This window comes from Anabrus simplex, chromosome 2, assembly GCF_040414725.1.
Source record: "Anabrus simplex isolate iqAnaSimp1 chromosome 2, ASM4041472v1, whole genome shotgun sequence".
Classification (NCBI taxonomy): Eukaryota; Metazoa; Arthropoda; class Insecta; order Orthoptera; family Tettigoniidae; genus Anabrus; species Anabrus simplex.
In genome coordinates, this window is record NC_090266.1 from 574,992,563 (window position 1) to 575,011,568 (window position 19,006).

At 41.1% G+C, this 19,006-nt stretch overlaps 1 protein-coding gene across 1 annotated transcript in view; it reads left to right on the top strand.

Annotated features, from left to right (window-relative positions):
* Nucleotides 1-19,006, top strand: part of Ets65A (DNA-binding protein D-ETS-3) — a 351,412-nt gene that overhangs the window by 175,781 nt on the left and 156,625 nt on the right. The window contains exon 3 of the mRNA XM_067139220.2: nucleotides 5,537-5,608. Within this exon, the coding sequence (XP_066995321.1) occupies nucleotides 5,537-5,608 (72 nt within the window). The remainder of the gene's footprint in view (nucleotides 1-5,536; nucleotides 5,609-19,006) is intronic.

Sequence of the window (19,006 nt, forward strand, 5' to 3'; positions counted from 1 at the left end):
AACGACATGAGTAGTGAATTTGGAGTTAATTCACACCTTAACATACAACGAGGTTTCATTGAAACCATCAAGCTAAAGAAAGAAACGAAAAGACATTAAATTTGGCTTCTTAATAGAGTGTGTATGTTAAAAGCACCATTCGATTGACATACGGTAAACTATGATAAACAGAGAAGTATAGTAATTTTCTACCAGTGCAAAATAAAAACCTAACTGAGCGTATTTCTTCAAAATTGAAACAAAGGAAACCTTATTTCCAAATATTTGAGAATATATTACCGACACTACAGAAGTACGAGTATAATATTTCGTTTAAGAGAACGCGGTAATCCCAAGTATGAACTGGAGGGGAACTGGAAGAAGAAAAGGAGGAATGAGAGCATCACCTCGAGAAACGTGAAGGGAACGCATTTGTGCGCAGTGTGCAGTGATTTGATTTAGGAAGAATATGTTCAGAAAAAAAAGGGATTAACGGAAGAAAGAGAAAGATTATGGAGTTAAATGTGTTGTAGAAAGGGTTCGACTAATTTCCTCGTTAGTGCAAAGAGGTAGTGCAAGCCGTAGAACAGACATCCCGAACAACTTCTGGTACAAATTCTTGCATCTCCAGCAAGTGCTTTCTGATGTACCTACCGTGACTATGTTATTTATGTTAACCCCTCTTACGTTGTTATATACATGTGTTTTTGTAATTAATTAGTCTAGCATTGAAGTAAAATCTTATTTAGGCTTTGAGAAAGATATAATCCCCTTCGGAGATACATCTCAAGATTGATAGACTTTTGGATCCGAAGTCAGCCATCAAGCGGGTTAAAGCTATGATGGGCTGTGCTACTCTGGTCGATGGAATGTTACTGAAGTACATCGTGCACACGTTTCTTCAAAATGCTGACCATCACAAACAGAAGGGACTCTCCGGGGTGCATTAAAATTTAATACTCGTACTGCTAGGGATAACACAAGAGACAAAGCAGGCATTTTAAAATGAAATAACCGTAGGTCTGAAATCAACAGCTGAAGTACCTTTTGAGGTGATTGAGAGTAGAACTATAGCATGTAAATTTCATTGCAATCCCTTACAGAAAGTTGTCCTCGGACACTCCCGGCACTAAAAGCCATACGACATTTCATTTAGAGAAAGTGTCCAAATGTGCGTCCTTCTGCTTCAATTCACGGTCGGCAACGACGTGCAATTGTCTTTCGTACACGTTCAAAGACCCCAGGTATGTGCTGTAAAGCACCCGAGTGACGAGGTCATCCTGGAGTTCAATTGAAGTCTTATACACTCTCTCGCTCTCCTTTAAACAAACGAGACTGTACTGCGTGGTCACACAACATAGACATAACATTGTGACATCAAGGCATGTTTAACAGAGTATGTAATACTGGTAGTTTTGAAGAATGAGGGTCATGATTAATTTATACACCTGCAGTACAATTTTTGATTTTATCAGTTAATGCTCCGTTTCAGACCCAGGGTTATGTTTGTTACAGTCTCTCCAATAGTTCCTAGATGTTGGGGTATAGAATTTTGATAAAACCTGTATTTTGAAAATCATTTCGTGTTTCAGGATATCTGTTCTTAACTGAACGTTCCTTGCATTGTACTTTAATTCATCTACTGCCAACCAATATACATATTAAACTGATAATGGAGCCCTTGCTTGCGGCTGATTTGCTGATGAATTTCCTTCGGAGGTCAACCTGTCTTAGTCGCTCATGGCAGCGTAGCTCTACCGGTTTACGGAGCTTGAGTCAATGTTGGTTGTTTCTTAGTTAATGTAATTTCAATATTGTTTGAGGAAGTGTTTGCACATTCCCCTTTTATTTAATGACACATTCAAGCAAATCTTCGTTTACTCTGAAACGCCTACCTTTGGTCCTTCAGGAAGAATAACTAATAGACCTCCGGTCTACGTTTATCTCACATTTTGGTCGTGATTAAGAGTAAATGAGTCCAAGCATAGTTTTATCACATAATATTAATTCTCAATCATGGACTGAGGATCTCCAAAAACGTTCCTTTGTTGCTGACAGTGATTCAGGTCAGTTAACAATCCACATCTGTTTTTCACCACGCAGGCATTCTCAGTGTCATTGCACTCGCATGATGAAGGTACCAATTAGTAAGTTTTAACACATCCTACCTTGAAAAACATGCCTTGAACCAACGGCAACTAATGGACGGGAATCAGGCCTTACTAGAATCGAATAATACAGTTGGAACAATGTTTCCGCCGGAAGGCATCACATGTGCACATAACATATCCCGTCCAGACATTGGTCTTCGATCCTGTGTAACAAACCAATTCTGGATGTAGACACTCGATCCCAATGAGCCACACAAGTGTGGGCACTCAGCAATATTCCCTCGAATGTTTAGGGTTCCTCAAGGTTCAAAATTGTGTCCGAGGTAAACCAGTGCCAAGATATTATACACTCATTAAGGTAGGTCACATGTGACCAATTACCGTGCATATTCTTCACGGCAAATGTGAATCGCTCCAGCCTTCACTGCTCAAAGAGTTTCCGCTTAACAGTTACACACGGGTCTGTCAAATGTTCCTGCTTAGGAGTCTTTCAATCATTTTAGGACTTTTGATAATAGAACATAGTTCGCTTAAGCTCAATGGAATTCTAGGAGGCGTTAACTAGACCTAGAAAATCATGTCATTATTCTCGCCCCCAATTAACATCCTCAACGAGTCCGTATCAGCATGCTTTCCAAAACTGTGGATCCAATTTCCTCGAGTGTAAATCTATCACACTGTTACTGATTGTTTGTGCAGCCTATTTTTCCTTTTCTTCTACTAGCGAATATTCTTTCTTAAATAAATTACAATTTGAAAAGATATATGGAGGTATTGAAACTCTCAATGTTTCCAGAAGAGTATTATCCTCCTACTGAAAGTAAGGGGTGCTGCATGGAGTATTCCCATTTAAGAAAAGAGACAGATTCATACTGAGCAGTTCTCATATGATGAGAATTTTGCTCTACTGAATAGCAGAACCTATTTTTCCACTCAGTATCTAATTAGTCACTTATTATCAACATTCATTTTTCACAGAAACTTCGGTCAGTTTCATGATTTCAACAATTTATAGGTATATCCCCGACCCCCCACCCCCCGTGGCGCAACAGCCCTTGAAGGGCCTTGGTCTACCAAGCTACCAATGCACAGCCCGAAGGACTGAAGATTACGAAGTGACGTGTGGTCAGCACTACGAATCTTCTCGGCCGTGAATCTTGCCTCTCGAGACCGGGGCCGCTATCTCACCGTCAGATAGCTGCTAAATTGTAATCACGCAGGCTGAGTGGACATTGAACCAGCCCTCAGAACCAGGTTAAAATCCCTGGCCAGGCCGGGAATCGAACACGGGGCCTCCAGGTAAGAAGCAGGCACACTACCCCTACACCACGATATCCCCGAAATAGTCATTCTAAATATAGATGCAATAAAGGATCACTGACTTTTTCCGCACAATAGAATGACATATGTAGTTATATTTCATACAAATTTGAAAAATAAATAAGAATGTTTGGAATGAACAAAACACAATTATGTGTTATCGATAGCTTTAGCCTCATTCATGATATCGTCGACACCATGTTAAAATAACGAATGTGCATTGTTCATTTTTGATATTTTCGAATGCTATTAGGGGTCATGGATCTAATGGCAAATTGTGGAATCTTGTAACTGTTAGTGAAGGGCTACAATGACATTTTTGCACTTTGACAAATATGAGTTTTTCTAAAATGACCTTCGTGGTGTAGTGAATAAGTCATATTCTGATTACGAAAGTATTGCTGAACACTAACCAGCTAATCATAATCGATACTTTATGATAATGAGGGTAATTAAACAAGTAGGCGATTCTCGATTAAAATTATCTAAAGTATGACAGTATTGTTGGGAAATTATACCTGGCGATGACCCATTCTCTTCGAAATCTCTACGTTGAGTGTTCAATGGATTTTTTTATTGAAGATACTCTTTAAATATTGATAAACGTAATTAGCATTGAGGAAATCAAACTCATGAATTCCTTTTGGTTAAAAGTAGAAATCTGAACTTTTGAATCTACCCACGCCCGGCGGACTGTTATGAAGAGTTATTTAGAGAAAGGAGAAGGAGACTATGTACTGAATATTTCTTTTTTTTTGTTTTGCTAGGGGCTTTACGTCGCACCGACACAGATAGGTCTTATGGCGACGGTGGGATAGGAAAGGCCTAGGAGTTGGAAGGAAGCGGCCGTGGCCTTAATTATGGTACAGCCCCAGCATTTGCCTGGTGTGAAAATGGGAAACCACGGAACACCATTTTCAGGGCTGCCGATAGCGGGATTCGAACCTACTATCTCCCGGTTGCAAGCTCACAGCCGCGCGCCTCTACGCGCACGGCCAACTCGCCCGGTACTGAATATTTCTTCAAATACCAAATATAATATATTAGTACTCAGAACAGTACCGTACAATAGTCTCAGATTGTGCTATATGTTACGAATGCTGTATGTGACAGTGCTGTAATTAAACAATGAAGCAACATTTACAGAATGGGCAATATTCTGAAGTATTTTCCAAAATGTCATTGGAAAAGTAAAGCCTCCAGAGGTAAAATTATAAAGCTAAACCTGCAACCATCGCACATAACCCAACAGGAAAACGTCCGTTTTGCTTTACGTCGCACCGATACAGATAGGTCTTATGGTGACGATAGGATAGGAAAGGGCTAGGATCGTGTAGGGAGCGACCGTGGCCTTAATTAAGGTACATCCCTAGCATTTCCTTGGTGTGAAAATAGGAAACTCAACAATCGTATGTAAACTTACGTGAGTTAATCATTATTTTTGCTAGCTGTTTCACGTAGAGACAGTACAGAATGGCTTTCAGAAATGCTGAAAATGGCTGAACTAGAATGGATGTATGAACGAATGACTCATGTCTACGGAGATAGACGGATAGGTCTTGTATTCTCATTCTTTCTCTCAGCATTATTAAATCCCAATTCATGAAAGGCAACAACTACCGTGAGTGAAGTGTAACGTTCGTTTCCAGATTTTATGACCGGAATCTTGATGTGCCACTTTTTATCTGTACATGTAAAAGGGAAATAACCTGGTGAATGTGACATAATTTGGAATTTAAGAATTAGAAATAGTGTATTTGCGAGTTAGCCACCTCACCTTCTGTAGCTAACTGAAAATGTGTATGCAGCGTAAAACAAGAATATGTTAAACTTTGCTCTAATACATTAAAATAAAGCTTCTATAACAATTTTAAGGTCAACCACTTGAAATATAAGCGAATGGGAGTCGAAGTAAATTTAACGCAAGGGACTGCTCAGAAGGGCAGATTTATAATATCACACTGAAACTTTCTTGGTCTCCTGAACAGTAAAGAATTTTACATTCATTAGTTGAAAATATTGTCGACGAAATCTCTACTTTATATTTATCCTATTACGTAGTGTAAATTTTGTAATTTACGCTGAATATTAGAGTGAACGTAATTCATGTTTCACTTTTCTTGCAGGCTATGCTACGAACACACTCAGCGGAATGTCCAAGACATCTCTGGACCCACACAGCCACTTACGACAACCAGGTGAGTTCGCGTGTCGATACTATAATATAGATCAACTTATGCATTTTTTAATATGTTATGTATATGTCGCATGCATTATGGGGACTACTTCGATTAAAATGTCGGTACCAGTTACAATTGTGGAAATAAGTTTATATTTGCTGTGATCCTAAATACAAGGTTATCGTAAAGATTTAATTATCTCTCAGGAGTTATAATGGTATCCTGATGTGATTTTGTCGGTGTCATCACTGGCCCCTAAAGTGCATGATATTGAGAAAATCAGCTCATTGTGTCTTTTCTTACACGTTGGACCAGAAGCGACTGAAGTGTAAGATGGAGAAGATTGAGGCTTGTAGCGTGATAAAGCTCCTGCCGGACGAATTGATGATGAGGTGCTGGCAAGCCTACAGTGAAGTAGAAACGGAATTTCCAAAGTGGCCACATGGTCCTCACAGACAAGCCAAGACCTGGAAGACCATTATTGATGGACAATGCAACCGCAGTGGAAAATGTGGAGTGTTTACTGCTGGAAAACAGACCAACAACCATCCAAATGACCATGATTGACACTGTTCTCAATTATAGTAGTGTGTGGAAAATTACTCATGACAGACAGCATATGTCTAAGATGTCTGCACGTTTTCTATTCCCTTTTCAGAAATAAACACAGCGTGACCTTTCAAGAGAGATGTTGTTGCTGGTGGAACAGGATGAAGGGGACGTTTTGGTCGTCTTGTAGCCATGGATTAATGTTGGATCTATCAGGAGACCAAAACCAAGAGCATGTAGTGGAAGCATGCCTATTCACTTCCCCATAAAACGGCATAGATGCAAAAGTCAACTGTGAAGGTCATGCTGTCAAGTTTTGTGGCATTGTCGTGGAGTCATCCTCACAGATTACCTTACAGGAAATTTTGCAACATGCGCATTATTTTCCCGACCTCGCACCAAGTGACTTCTTCTTATTCCCAGAAATGAGAAATCCATCATAGGGTCACGAATTGTACGACGAGAATTACACCATTCATGCGGAGGAGGAGTGGCTTAAAGCGCAATATCAAACAAATGTCATGCATACATATATTCAGGCAGTACGGTACAGAAAGGTTCATTTTCCTATACACATCAGCATAGGAAAGTGAACTCAAGAAAGTTTTTTCTGATGTACTGCATATCAATATGTGGCTGGGAGGCGTGACCTGTCTTAGGGGAAATAATTGATAGGAAGAGCATCGTCACATTCGCGGTTTTGGCATAGGAGCGACGATATGTCAAATATAAAATAAAGCAAACAACATTCCTGCAACGGTCATTAGTCCACAGAGGAGTGGAAGGTAATTGCATCGATTATCCGTAAACTCTGCGTGAAATGGGATTGAGAAGTCAGTCCTTTACACGACCACATTTGCCCTGAGGAATTAACCTGGTACTTATTTATGATGTAGGCTGTATGAACCTCAGGGAAATCAATTTCGTCCGGGGTAGAGGTCTCGTTTCAAAACTTTCCTCCTTCCTGACTGGAATCGATCTCAAGTCCTTCCAGATGAAATACCCGAGTTTTGTGAACTCGGCTTGGCAATCCAATGAATACTAGGGATTTTTATCCACAATGCCTTGACTTTAAATTCTTGTTCTGTTGCTTTATTCAAATCATTGATGATGATGATGCTGCTTGTTGTTAAAATGGGCCTAACATCTAGATCATCGGCCCCTAACGGTACGAAATGAGACGAAATGGAATGACAAATTAAAACTCCAAAATCCTCCACTGACCAGAATTCAAGACGTGAGGACGAAGAATGAATGGATGGATATGAATTGAAAACACTCAGTGGATCCGACAGGCAATGTCTCGCATTCACAGAAAATGACGTGAAATAATAGTACTACTGACCAAGGGACTGTGTCTATAGCATAATACTGAATCGACGATGCTTTTAGTCTAAAGGGGTCCAAAATCCAAGTCATCGGACCATCGTAATGGTACTTATCGCTATGAAAGTAGAACCAAGGAATTTGTCATGTTGCGGTACTAATCAAAAGTAGCGTAGATTCACAGTATTCCACACAGTATGGTACTACTCACAGGTAATGAAATTCGCACATGTAATACAGATCTATGGTGTATCGCACATTGCGACGCCATTTACAGGCAACGCAAACCCATGGTGTATATCACGTAAACGTACTAACCACAGGGACTCGCGCTATCCCGTGGTGTTCCTCATATAGCGGGTACTAGTCTAATCATAGGTAAGCCAGAACCACGGTGTCGCTCATATAGTGGTACTAATCACAGGTACAGTAAAAGCCGGCACCGTACTCTTTTGCTACTAATCACAAAGCTATTTGGTACCTAACATATTGGTACTACGCGCAAGTAAAAGTGATCCATGGTGTTCCCCGCGTGGTGGTACTAATCACAAGTAGTTTCATGGTTATAATTCAATCATCCCTTGGTCGCCCCTTTTAGTCTCCTCTTAAGACAGGCAGGGGATACCGTGGCTGTATTCGTCTGCGTCCCCCACGCACAGGCGTCATACAAATCACTTCGGATATCTTGCTCACCCAACTTATGTTCTTAATGCACACGAAGTAGCCTACACAACTTGCACTAATTAATTTGCGCTAGGATTGGTAAGGTAGTGTTAATAGCAGCTATGTTGGGTACCACCCTAGCTTTCACTTGGGAACCTCAAGAAGCCACTTCTATGTTGCTTATTTAGTTTGTTTGTTTGTTTGTTTGTTTGTTTGTTTGTTTGTTTGTTTGTTTGTTTAGACTGAGTATGTCTCCCTCGAGGTCCTAACAGTTTCAAATTCGTGGCAGAGCAAGGAGTCAAACTGAATAGGAAGTGACTGGGGGGGGGGGGGCTAATCTCAGTTATGAATTTACTTACTATCTTTTCTTCTTCCTCTTCATTTTACTCTCGGCCATTTTCTCAACGTGGGTTCGGCATTTTGGATGGATTTATACCACTTTCAAGGTTGGATTCCTTCAATGACACCAACCCTACGTGGAGGGATGTATTCACTATTGCGTGTTTCTATGGTGGTCTGTACTGTAGTGTGTTGTATGTAAGTGAAGATGTGTATTAAGCCGAACATAAAAACCGGACCCCGAGCTAGACGAACCGAAGGCCACTACGCTGAATATTCAGCCAAGGTGCTGGGCTATACGCACATCAGTAAAAATACCTATACAGTATATGTATATCAACCAGCAAAACCTTCCACGCACAGCTCGTGAAGTTCCATAGAGGAGTCCAAGCTCGCTCTTCTTAACACTTAACCTTTTCATTGCTGAGTTTAATTCTTTTTTGTAAAAGCCCTGTGCTGAATTATTTTTAATAATTAACTTCAATACATAAAAGTCGGAAATAAGGTGGGAAAAACCAGAGGGTTCTTGCCTACATGTCATATATTTTTATACTAAATATGGAAGGTCCTAAACTGATTTTTGTAACACAAAATTAGCTATATGTTGCGCAGGAAATACAAGGTTGTCCAACATAAAAGACCAACAATTGAACAAAAATAGAACTAATAATTAAAAATAACAGAAAAAAGCTCAACTTACATGTTTCAGTGGCTACAGGTGGTCCTAGCTGTCCACTTCCAAGCACCGATATATAACTAAGAAGACAATAAATTCAGGGGTGTCTAAAATGAGTAAAAATGTATCTAAATTTTACGGTAAAATATGATTCAAGATAAAACACTGAGAATGCATTAAAAATTCCTATACATCTTGGTTTGATATCAAAATAAAAAATGGTTCAGACCAGTTAATCAAGGGTTGTACAAAACTGGTAATTCCAAAACTGTGGGTGGACTACATTTTTATCAAATCGCATGTCTTCTTTGGAAGTATTCATTCGCAAGAAACAAGTTCATCTCCTTCAGTACCTTACTAGGGTGTAATAGTTTCCTAAGCAGGGGTGTACACAGTCCAACGTCGCATTTTTCACACGTATGTCTACTTTCTTTCCCCTTTTTGTCATCAAGCGCGGTGTTTGAACACACATGGCAGTACCTGGCAGGAAATCTCTTCTTCGTGGTGGGTGGTACAGGGGAAGGAAAATGTCTCTCTGTCAGACTAAGCGGTTTGTCCCCGGCTGGTTGGACAACTTCTGTACTTTCATTATAATCGGGTTCGTCACTATCATCATTATTATCGAAATAATTAAAATTGGAATATTCATCTTCCGATTCTAATATGGATAGCACTCTTACAACCTCGGATTCGGTAAGATCGCGCGCTTTACTGGCGGTCGACGTACTGTAGCTTACTCATCCCTGACGCGGGCCTCACTTCTAGCTTGCACGCCGGGCACACCGCAGAGCAGCTCGTGGAGTGTCGTATTTATCTCAATAACTCATGAATGAATCAACAGATTGGCATTTCGTAAGCTCCTATCTACTGCAGAGAGATGCGTGTATCCGCTCACGGAGTTTCAATGACTTCTTATGTCAACATTGGGAGTATTGCGTTGATAAAGTCAGAAGAATGTCACGCTCGCAATATTACGGGCGCAGCAGAGCAGCGGTCACTCTCCATTCTTCATTCCAAAAGCAATATTATTATCACAAAAATATTTTAAAAATATGTCATGATAAATATTATTTCATTTGGACCAGTCAAATTGTTAAGAGTTTTGAATATTTTACGTACCTGTATATGCAAAGCTCTACGATTACTGCAGCCACCCCCCACACTTCAATATTAGGGATGCCTCGCTCACAAATTCTCTGAGGTAACAATATTTTGTTTGTTTTACCTTAACTGTATAAAGTTTATACTTACCTCCACCTGATAAGCGAGAAAAATCGCAAAATAAAAGAATTTTCATTTGTTAATACACTAGCGACTCCTAGGGAGTTCATCTACAAGGTAGAATTAAATGTACACTTATAAAATCGTAAAGCAGATATCTTATAACAGGCAAGTGAATTCTTCTTGGCACATATGCAATGCTTTCCATTTATTTGTTAACCTGGGCACTGAAAGTCCTAGAGGGGTTATCTTTGAGTCTGATCTCTTGTGTCCCAGTAGTCGATGTGATGTGTAGACCTACTTCTGGTGTAGACGGAGTGAACGCCAGGACCATTCTCACTTCCTGACAGAGAAACTCAACGGAAGAATCAGTGTAAATCTTTGTGCACCTCGTCCCATTCTATGGCCCTCCACAATAAAATATTTCCTGTTTTTTACTCTATAACATATATTTTGTCCACCCCCACCCAGAACAGAAAAAGTAGAACGAGCGTCTTCTTTTTCTTCTTTTCTTACCGCTTTTCCTACACCTGTGGGATCGCGGGTGCGAACTGCGTCGCACATATGGATTTGGCCCTGTTTTAAGGCCGGATGCCTTTCCTGCCGCCAACCCTGTATTGAGGGATGTAATCACTATTGCGTGTTTCTGTGGTGGTTGGTAATGTAGTGTGTTGTGTCAATATGAAGTGGAGAGTGTTGGGACGGACACAAACACCCAGTCCCCGAGCCAGAAGAATTAATCTGAAGTGATTAAAATTCCCGACCCGCCGGGAATCGAACCCGGGACTCTCTGAACTGAAGGCCACTCAGCCAACGAGTCGGACAAACAGTAGAACGAGCGTAGTTCTGTTATATTAGGGAAGTGACAACCAGCGTTGAGGATCTGCATCCAGTAAGTAGATAAACCTTTGTATGCATGCTCTCTGACAATGTGCCCCTTCCTTTCATCGTATCGTAATCTGTTTACACTCCAGGGTCGGTTTTTCCCTCGGACTCAGCGAGGAATCCCATCTCTACCGCCTCAAGGGCAGTGTCCTGGGGCTTCAGACTCTGGGTTGGGGTATACAACTGGGGAGGATGACCAGTACCTCGTCCAGGCGGCCTCACCTGGTATGCTGAACAGGGGCCTTGTGGGGGGATGGGAAGATTGGAAGAGATAGACAAGGAAGTGGGAATGAATCGGCCGTGGCCTTAAGTTAGGTACCATCCCGGCATTTGCCTGGAGGAGAAGTGGGAAACCACGGAAAACCACTTCCAGGATGGCTTAGGTGGGAATCGAACCCACCTCTACTCAGTTGATCTCCCGAGGCTGAATGGACCCCGTTCCAGCCATCGTACCACTTTTCAAATTTCGTGGCAGAGCCGGGAATCGAACCCGGGCCTCCGGGGGTGGCAGCTAATCACACTAACCACTACACCACAGAGGCGGACCCTTGCTTTCATTCGCAATTGAACTCTGAGAGTTCATTATTTCAGCTGAACACGTTTTGTATCAGGAAGTGTAAATTTCAGGAAGAGGAAGTATCATCTGTAAACTTCTCGATTTCGTGATACAATAAGAAACCCTATCACGCTTCAGCTAGGCTGTTTCCCACACGTAAAAGAGACATACCGTAATGTGTGGCTTAGACTGTAGAAGCGCTGGCCTTTCGAGCCGAAGCTGACTGGTTCAATCTTGGCTCAGTAATATTTGAAGGTGCTAAAATACGTCAGTCTCGTGTCCGTAGATATACCAGCACGCAAAAGAACTCCTGTAGGGAAAAGTTCAGGCACCTAGGTGTCTCAGGAAACAACAAACGTAGTTAGTGGGACGTAAAACCAGTCTAATTAATTGGAATACACACAAACACACACACACAGAGCATATACAAAAGGTTGGTGTTCGTTTTAACTTTGGCCTGTATGTTCAAACACATCCAATGACTTGAAAAGACACTTCATAGCAAATAGCTTTTTAGTATTTGTTAATAAAACAGTTACTCATGATTCTGAATTTAGAAGTTAGTTCTACTGAGTATCGCTTGAACGTACCAGAGTCGGACGCCTCCCGGGAGTGACGGTGCTGCCGTTATTTGATCAGTGGATGTGGCTGTTTGCTCATCAGACAGATTTCTGTGACCCACTCTAATGCAACCCACCCCATCCCCTCGGTGATAGATGGTGTGTGGGGAGTGAGACAACCCCCACTACTTGCTCTGTCAACAGCACAATCCTGCCTCTCTCCCAGCTCTGTATCGGCATCTTTATTCAATGGTTAACTTCACCCCGGCCCCCAGTTTACCCACCATTACTTAATGGAAGTGGCCTGATAATGTAGTCTTTAGCATGTCAGTTAACAAAGCCTAGAGGGCTGGACGATTAATGGAAAGCCCCTAAGTTGATGGAAGCAATGTGTATAAAACAACTGCCTACTAACACACTTCTTCCTGGGCCATTGCCCAACCTGCACCTGATAATGGTCATACTCTGCAAACTGGTTGACCACAGATTATCAGGGAGATAACATTGTGTCCAAAACAACATCTTTTACAACATAATTTAATAATAATAATAATAATAATAATAATAATAATAATAATAATAATAATAATAACAAGAAGAAGGAAATGTCTGGGAATGGGAAAGAAGTGACGTGTCTTTTGTTAAGTACAGCTCCAGCGTTATCCTGACATGAAACTTCCCCCACGGCACTTAACGCCCTTGAAAGGGCTTTGGCCTGCCCAGCGACCGCTGCTCAGCCCAAAGGCCTGCAGATTACGAGAGGCCGTGTGGGCAGCACGACGCATCCACTCGGCCGTTATTCTGGGCTTTCGAGACCGGGGTCGCCATCTCACCGTCAGATAGCTCTTCAATTCTAATCACGTAGGCTGAGTGGACCTCGAAGCAGCCCTCAGGTCGAGAGAAAAATCCCTGACCTGGCCGTGAATCGAACCCGGGGCCTCCGGGCGAGATGCAGGCACGCTACCCCTACACCACGGGGCCGACGTGAAGGTGGGTAACCATAAAAAGATGTCTTAATATGGGGTTTGAACTCACCAGGTACTGAATTCCAGATGATGCTGATAATAATAATAATAATAATAATAATAATAATAATAATAATAATAATAATAATAATAATAATAATATGCATCCATGAATGTATGGCTTCATATATGTATTTGTTTTGTTTGAATTCTTAACAGTTCCGCCATTAATTGCTATGGCAAGCTTGGACGTCACGAAGGAAGTAGGCACTATAACGTACTGTGGAAATGAAGTATATTGTAATTTCCCGTTGCTTTCTTCAACGAGTGAGAAGGTGTTATTATATGTCAGTCTACTAAGCCCACTGAAATGCTACATGGCTCGTACCAGTTCGCTTGGTTTTATGTTTCTTGTGTAAAATTTGATTGAGGTATTCTATATGAAACCCCACCATACTCAGCCCTCACTTCCTATTTGCACAACAGGCAAATGCTGGAACTGTACATTTATTATTCCTTGTCGTAGCCCTTCCTATCATATCGTTGCCGAAAACCTGACTTACTGCGACGTTAAACCAGAAGGAAAAATGTGTTGTAGGTTTGTAGCCCATTACTGCAGTGTGACACACCGGCTTTCTATTTTTGATGCTGCAAAATTGATTCGCAAGTTTCCGCTGGCGCTGGTGCTGGAGAGTCTGAGGACTAACGGTCTTACTGGTATGAGAATGGGAATCTACAGAACTAGTGACGCGGGCCTCTCACATTTAAGCATGTTTAAATGTCAACCAACTGTTCCGAGATAAATACCCACGAACTCGAGAACAGCAAGCGAACATCATACCAACAGCTTCATGCAAATGTTCTAATGGAAGAACGGAACCGTCCTAGAAATTGTCCTGGAACATATGTAGAAAATCCTGGAAAACATTCACACTTTTAATAGGCGTTCTCAGCGCCTGGGTTCGATTTTCGGTTGCTCCAGCCTTGCAGCTTCCTAGATTAAGCCACTCTACCATTCAAATTTCACCACTGTCTGCAATGCACTGAGGAAGAATGAGACGCGCTAGCAACGTAGTGCCTGCTCGATGTCTAACACACACGTGCTTTAGCGGTTCTGAAATGCCATAGATCAGTTATAGGGTCACCTTCCAAAGCCAAATCACTGGGCCTGATTTGTAGAAACGTTGTGACTCATTAGGGTACTAACTTACAGTTTGTCTAGCCTCCCACATAATCAGCTGCCACACTTATCATTCTTTTCTTGAACATGGAATCCATTATAATGATTCAGATACACTTATCTATATATACCTAGGTATATATATAATATAACATGTCCTGACTGACTGACTGACTGACTGATTCATCATCGCCGAGCCAAAACTACTGGACATAACGAAATGAAATTTTGAGGATACATTTATATTAAAGTGTAGGGAGGATTTTTGGATATTCCGTCGCTAATGGGATGAAGATTGGAATTTGGAATAGTCTTTAAAAATAAGAAACACGTATTTTTTTTGTTTTCGGAAAATCCTCCTAAAGGGGATGGGAAAGGGGTTGAATACCTTTTAAGAGAAATGTCTCAAAAACTGAAGATTTTACAGTCATGGAATCTCCTTTAAAAATAAAGGAACACATAGGCCTACTTTTGTTTTGGAAAATCTACTTAAGAGGGGTAAACAGGAGTGACAAAGGCATTGAATTTTTAATATGAGTATATCTGCAATATATCTCAAAAACGTAAATGTTCCAGACGTGAAAATTGGTATTTGGAATTTCCTGTAAAAGTAAAGGGACACGCATAATTTGTTCTCTGAAAATCCACTTAAGGCGATGTGTTAAAGGGGGTGAATTTTTAAAATGAGCATATCTATAGTATATCTCAAAAACTTAAAACATATTACAGACGTGAAAATTGGTATTTGTAACCTATTTTGAAAATAAAGTAACGCGTATATTTTTGTTTTCGGGGAAAAAACTTGAGGAAGGGTAAAATGACTGAAAAAGGAATTGAATTACTTTTATTAGAATGCTGGTATCTCCAAAACTGAAGATATTACACACGTGAAAATTGTTATTTGGAATCTCCTTTAAAAATAAAGAAACACAAATTTGGTTTTCGGAAAATCCACTTAATGGGGTGAGGTGGGTTGAAAGAAGTGAACAAAGTGCTGAATTCTATTGATGAGGATATTTATACATCAAATACTAAAGATGTTACAGGCGTGAAAAATGGTATTTGAATCCCCTGTAAAAGAAAAGGAACACGCATAATTTGTTTTCTGAAAATCCACTTAAAGGAAAGTGTTAAAGTGAGTGAAATGTTAAAATGAGCTTATCTACAATCTATCTCAAAAACTTACCACATATTACAGACGTGAAAATTAATATCTTAATCTCTTTTAATAATAAGGTAACACGTACTTTTTTGTTTCGGAAAAAGCACTTGGGGTTGTAAAAAGTACTGAAAAAAGGGTTGAATTCTTTTTATGAGGATATTTATATCTCAAAAACTGAAGATGACATAGCCATGGAAATTTGTATTTGGAATCTCCTTTAAAAACAAAGAAACACGCGTTCTTTTGTTTTCGGAAAATCCAATTAAGTGGGGGAGTGGGATAAATGAATTGAAAAATGAGTTAAATTCTTTGTTTGAGGATACTCATATCTCGAAAACGAAGGATGTTATGGACGAGAAAATTGGTATTTCGAATCTCCTTTAAATATGAGGAGACATGTATTTTGTGGTGGACCGAGCTCGATAGCTGCAGTCGCTTAAGTGCTGCCAGTATCCAGTAATCGGGAGATAGTGGGTTCGAGCCCCACTGTCGGCAGCCCTGAATATGGTTTTCCGTGGTTTCCCATTTTCACACCAGGCAAATGCCGGGGCTGTACCTTAATCGAGGCCACGGCCGCTTCCTTCCACTTCCTAGGCCTTTCCTATCCCATCGTCGCCATAAGACATATCTGTGTCGGTGCGACGTAAAGCAAATAGCTCCTCTTCTTCTTCTTCTTCTTCTTCTTCTTCTTCTTTTTCTTCTTCATTTTGTGTATGGGGTGTAAAAGGCGTTGAATTATTTTATGAGGATAAAAATAAGAACTGAACTTAAAACAATACACACCTAAGAGGGTTTTGACTGGGGATATGAATGATGACAAAACTATGCATTTATATGAAACCGTTTGAATTATGAAGTTAACATTTCAAAAGATATCCTAGGTATTAAATAACAGAACGGTTAAAACAAATATTAAAGGTCAGAGAGTTAAAAGGGGGTTAAGGTCTGAAAATAAATATATATATTTCTTCCTCCAAAACGGTTTAACGTACGAAGACAAAATTCCAAATAGCGGTATATGCTTTAAATCCTAGATCTGAAATAAGAAATACTTTGTAACGTTCCACCCCTAAGTGTTAAATGAGGTTAGCTTCGTAAGATATGTTATTCATCCCTCCAAAACCGTTTGATATACAACGTTGTAATTTTACGAGATGGGTGTTCCTTTATGTCCTAGGTGTCAAAATATCGTATACTTCAAAATATATCTCCCCTAAGTGGTTTGCCAACGGCCGTAGGCGTGTTGAAACACCGGATCCCGTGAGATCTCCGAAGTTAAGCAACATTGGGCGTGGTCAGGAGTTGGATGGGTTGCCACGCGCTGTTGGTGGGGGGTAAGGGAATGGAGGAGCGGAAAGGAACTGGCCACCCTACCGCACGTAAACTCCGGCTCAGGAATACGTCTGCGGAGGTTCGGACCTGCCTTCGGGCAGAATAACCCTTAGCTTTCCTAAGTGGTTTAGATGGTAGTTGACTCTCAAAAACTCAATATCCATTCTTCCGAAACCGTTTCAGGCAATAATTTTTTTCTTTATGAAGGGTGGTCTTCTATATCCTAGATGTGAATAAATATTTTAAAACATTCACTCCGTAAAATTTCACAGGTTGGTCGGTTTTATATCCTAGATTTTAAATAAGATAGGGTTTAAAATATTCAAATTCTTCCGTATGGGGTTCAAATGAGTGTTAGATCAGAAAATAAATAATCATTCCCTCAAAACTATTTGCCGTACGAACCGAGGGCGTATTTTACAGGCTCAGCTGACAACTGACAGTGGACTCTCCAAAATGTAAACCTTTGAAAAATAAATTTTAGTTTAAAACCGTAGCGAAGCGCGGGTATCCTGCTAGTATGACATACATTAATATTGAGCTCTTAATGGTATCGTTGACCAGAACATCTACAGAATTGAAATGAAATGTCGTATGACTTTTAGTGCCGGGATATCCCAGGACCGTTCGGCTCGCCAGATGCAGATCTTTCTATTTGACTGCCGGAGGCGACCTGCACGTCGTGATGAGGATGAAATGATGATGAAGACAACACATACACCCAGCCCCAGAGCCGTAGGAATTAACCAATTAAGGTTAAAATCCCCGACCCGGCCGGGAATCGAACCCGGGACCCTCTGAACCGAAGGCCAGTACGCTGACCGTTCAGCCAACAAGTCGGACATCTACAGAATTAATTCAGGTAGACACGATGCGACTGCGCTCTGATGTACTCACGTACCATTGCTAAGGTACTCGTACCATGAAAGTGTGTGACCCGAGCGTAGTGGAACTGTGTTATCGAGCATATATCAATTAGATTTTGAGAACAACCTCGTACTGAGGTTTCAGGTGTGGGCATTGTGTAGACGATGATGACAAGGCAAGCATGCAAGAATGTTCTAGCTAAAGAAGTACTGATACTTCAAGACTGACGTTGATAGGAGTATGCAAATTGTAACAAGAGTTATGGAGTGTAAATCTGTCTGCCTATGTGAAGCCAACTGCTTCAACTGAGATCTTTCTTTCGTGCTTAATCGATTTACCGTCCAGGGTTGGTTTCTCCCTCGGACTCAGCGAGGGACCCACCTGTACCGCCTCAAGGGCAGTGTCCTGGAGCGTGAGACTTGGGGTCAGGGGGTTGAAAATGATCAGGAGGACCATCACCTCGCCCAGATAGCCTCACCTGCTATGCTCAACAGGGGCCCTGTAAGGGGATGGAAAGATTGGAGGGGATAGACAAGGGCGAGGGAAGGAAGAGGCTGTGGCCTTAAGTCAGGTACCATCCCGGCATTTGTCTGGAGAAGAAGTGAGAATCCACAGAAAACCACTTCGAGAATGGCTGAGGTGGGAATAGAAATCCCCTCTACACAATTTACCTCCTGAGGCTGAGTAGACCCCGTTCCAGCACTCGCACCACTTTTCAACTTCCGTTGTAGAGCCGGGAATCGAACTCAGGCCTCCGGGGGTGGCAGCTAATCACACAAACCACTACACTACAGAGGCGGGCCATTAACTGAGATACTGCCTGAATTGAGAGACAGTGAATCTGGTCTTGAACGTCAGGTAATACGGTCGATAAGTTATGGTGACCATGTGATACTCGACACTATAAACCATTTAACTGGGCAATAGTCCCTTGACAGGCACTAGACCCTTAATGGGCCGGTTGGGTCACGGATTTCTTAGTTGTGATTACAAGAAAATGCTTGCAACTCTGCTGTATCACGAATTAAAGATTATATTTGAAAGAAAGCTTGTTAAAGCTTAATGTTCCGTAGTTTAAGCCTCTTTAGGCCTATCATCAGGATAATTTGTTAAATGACCTAAAATAATTATACAA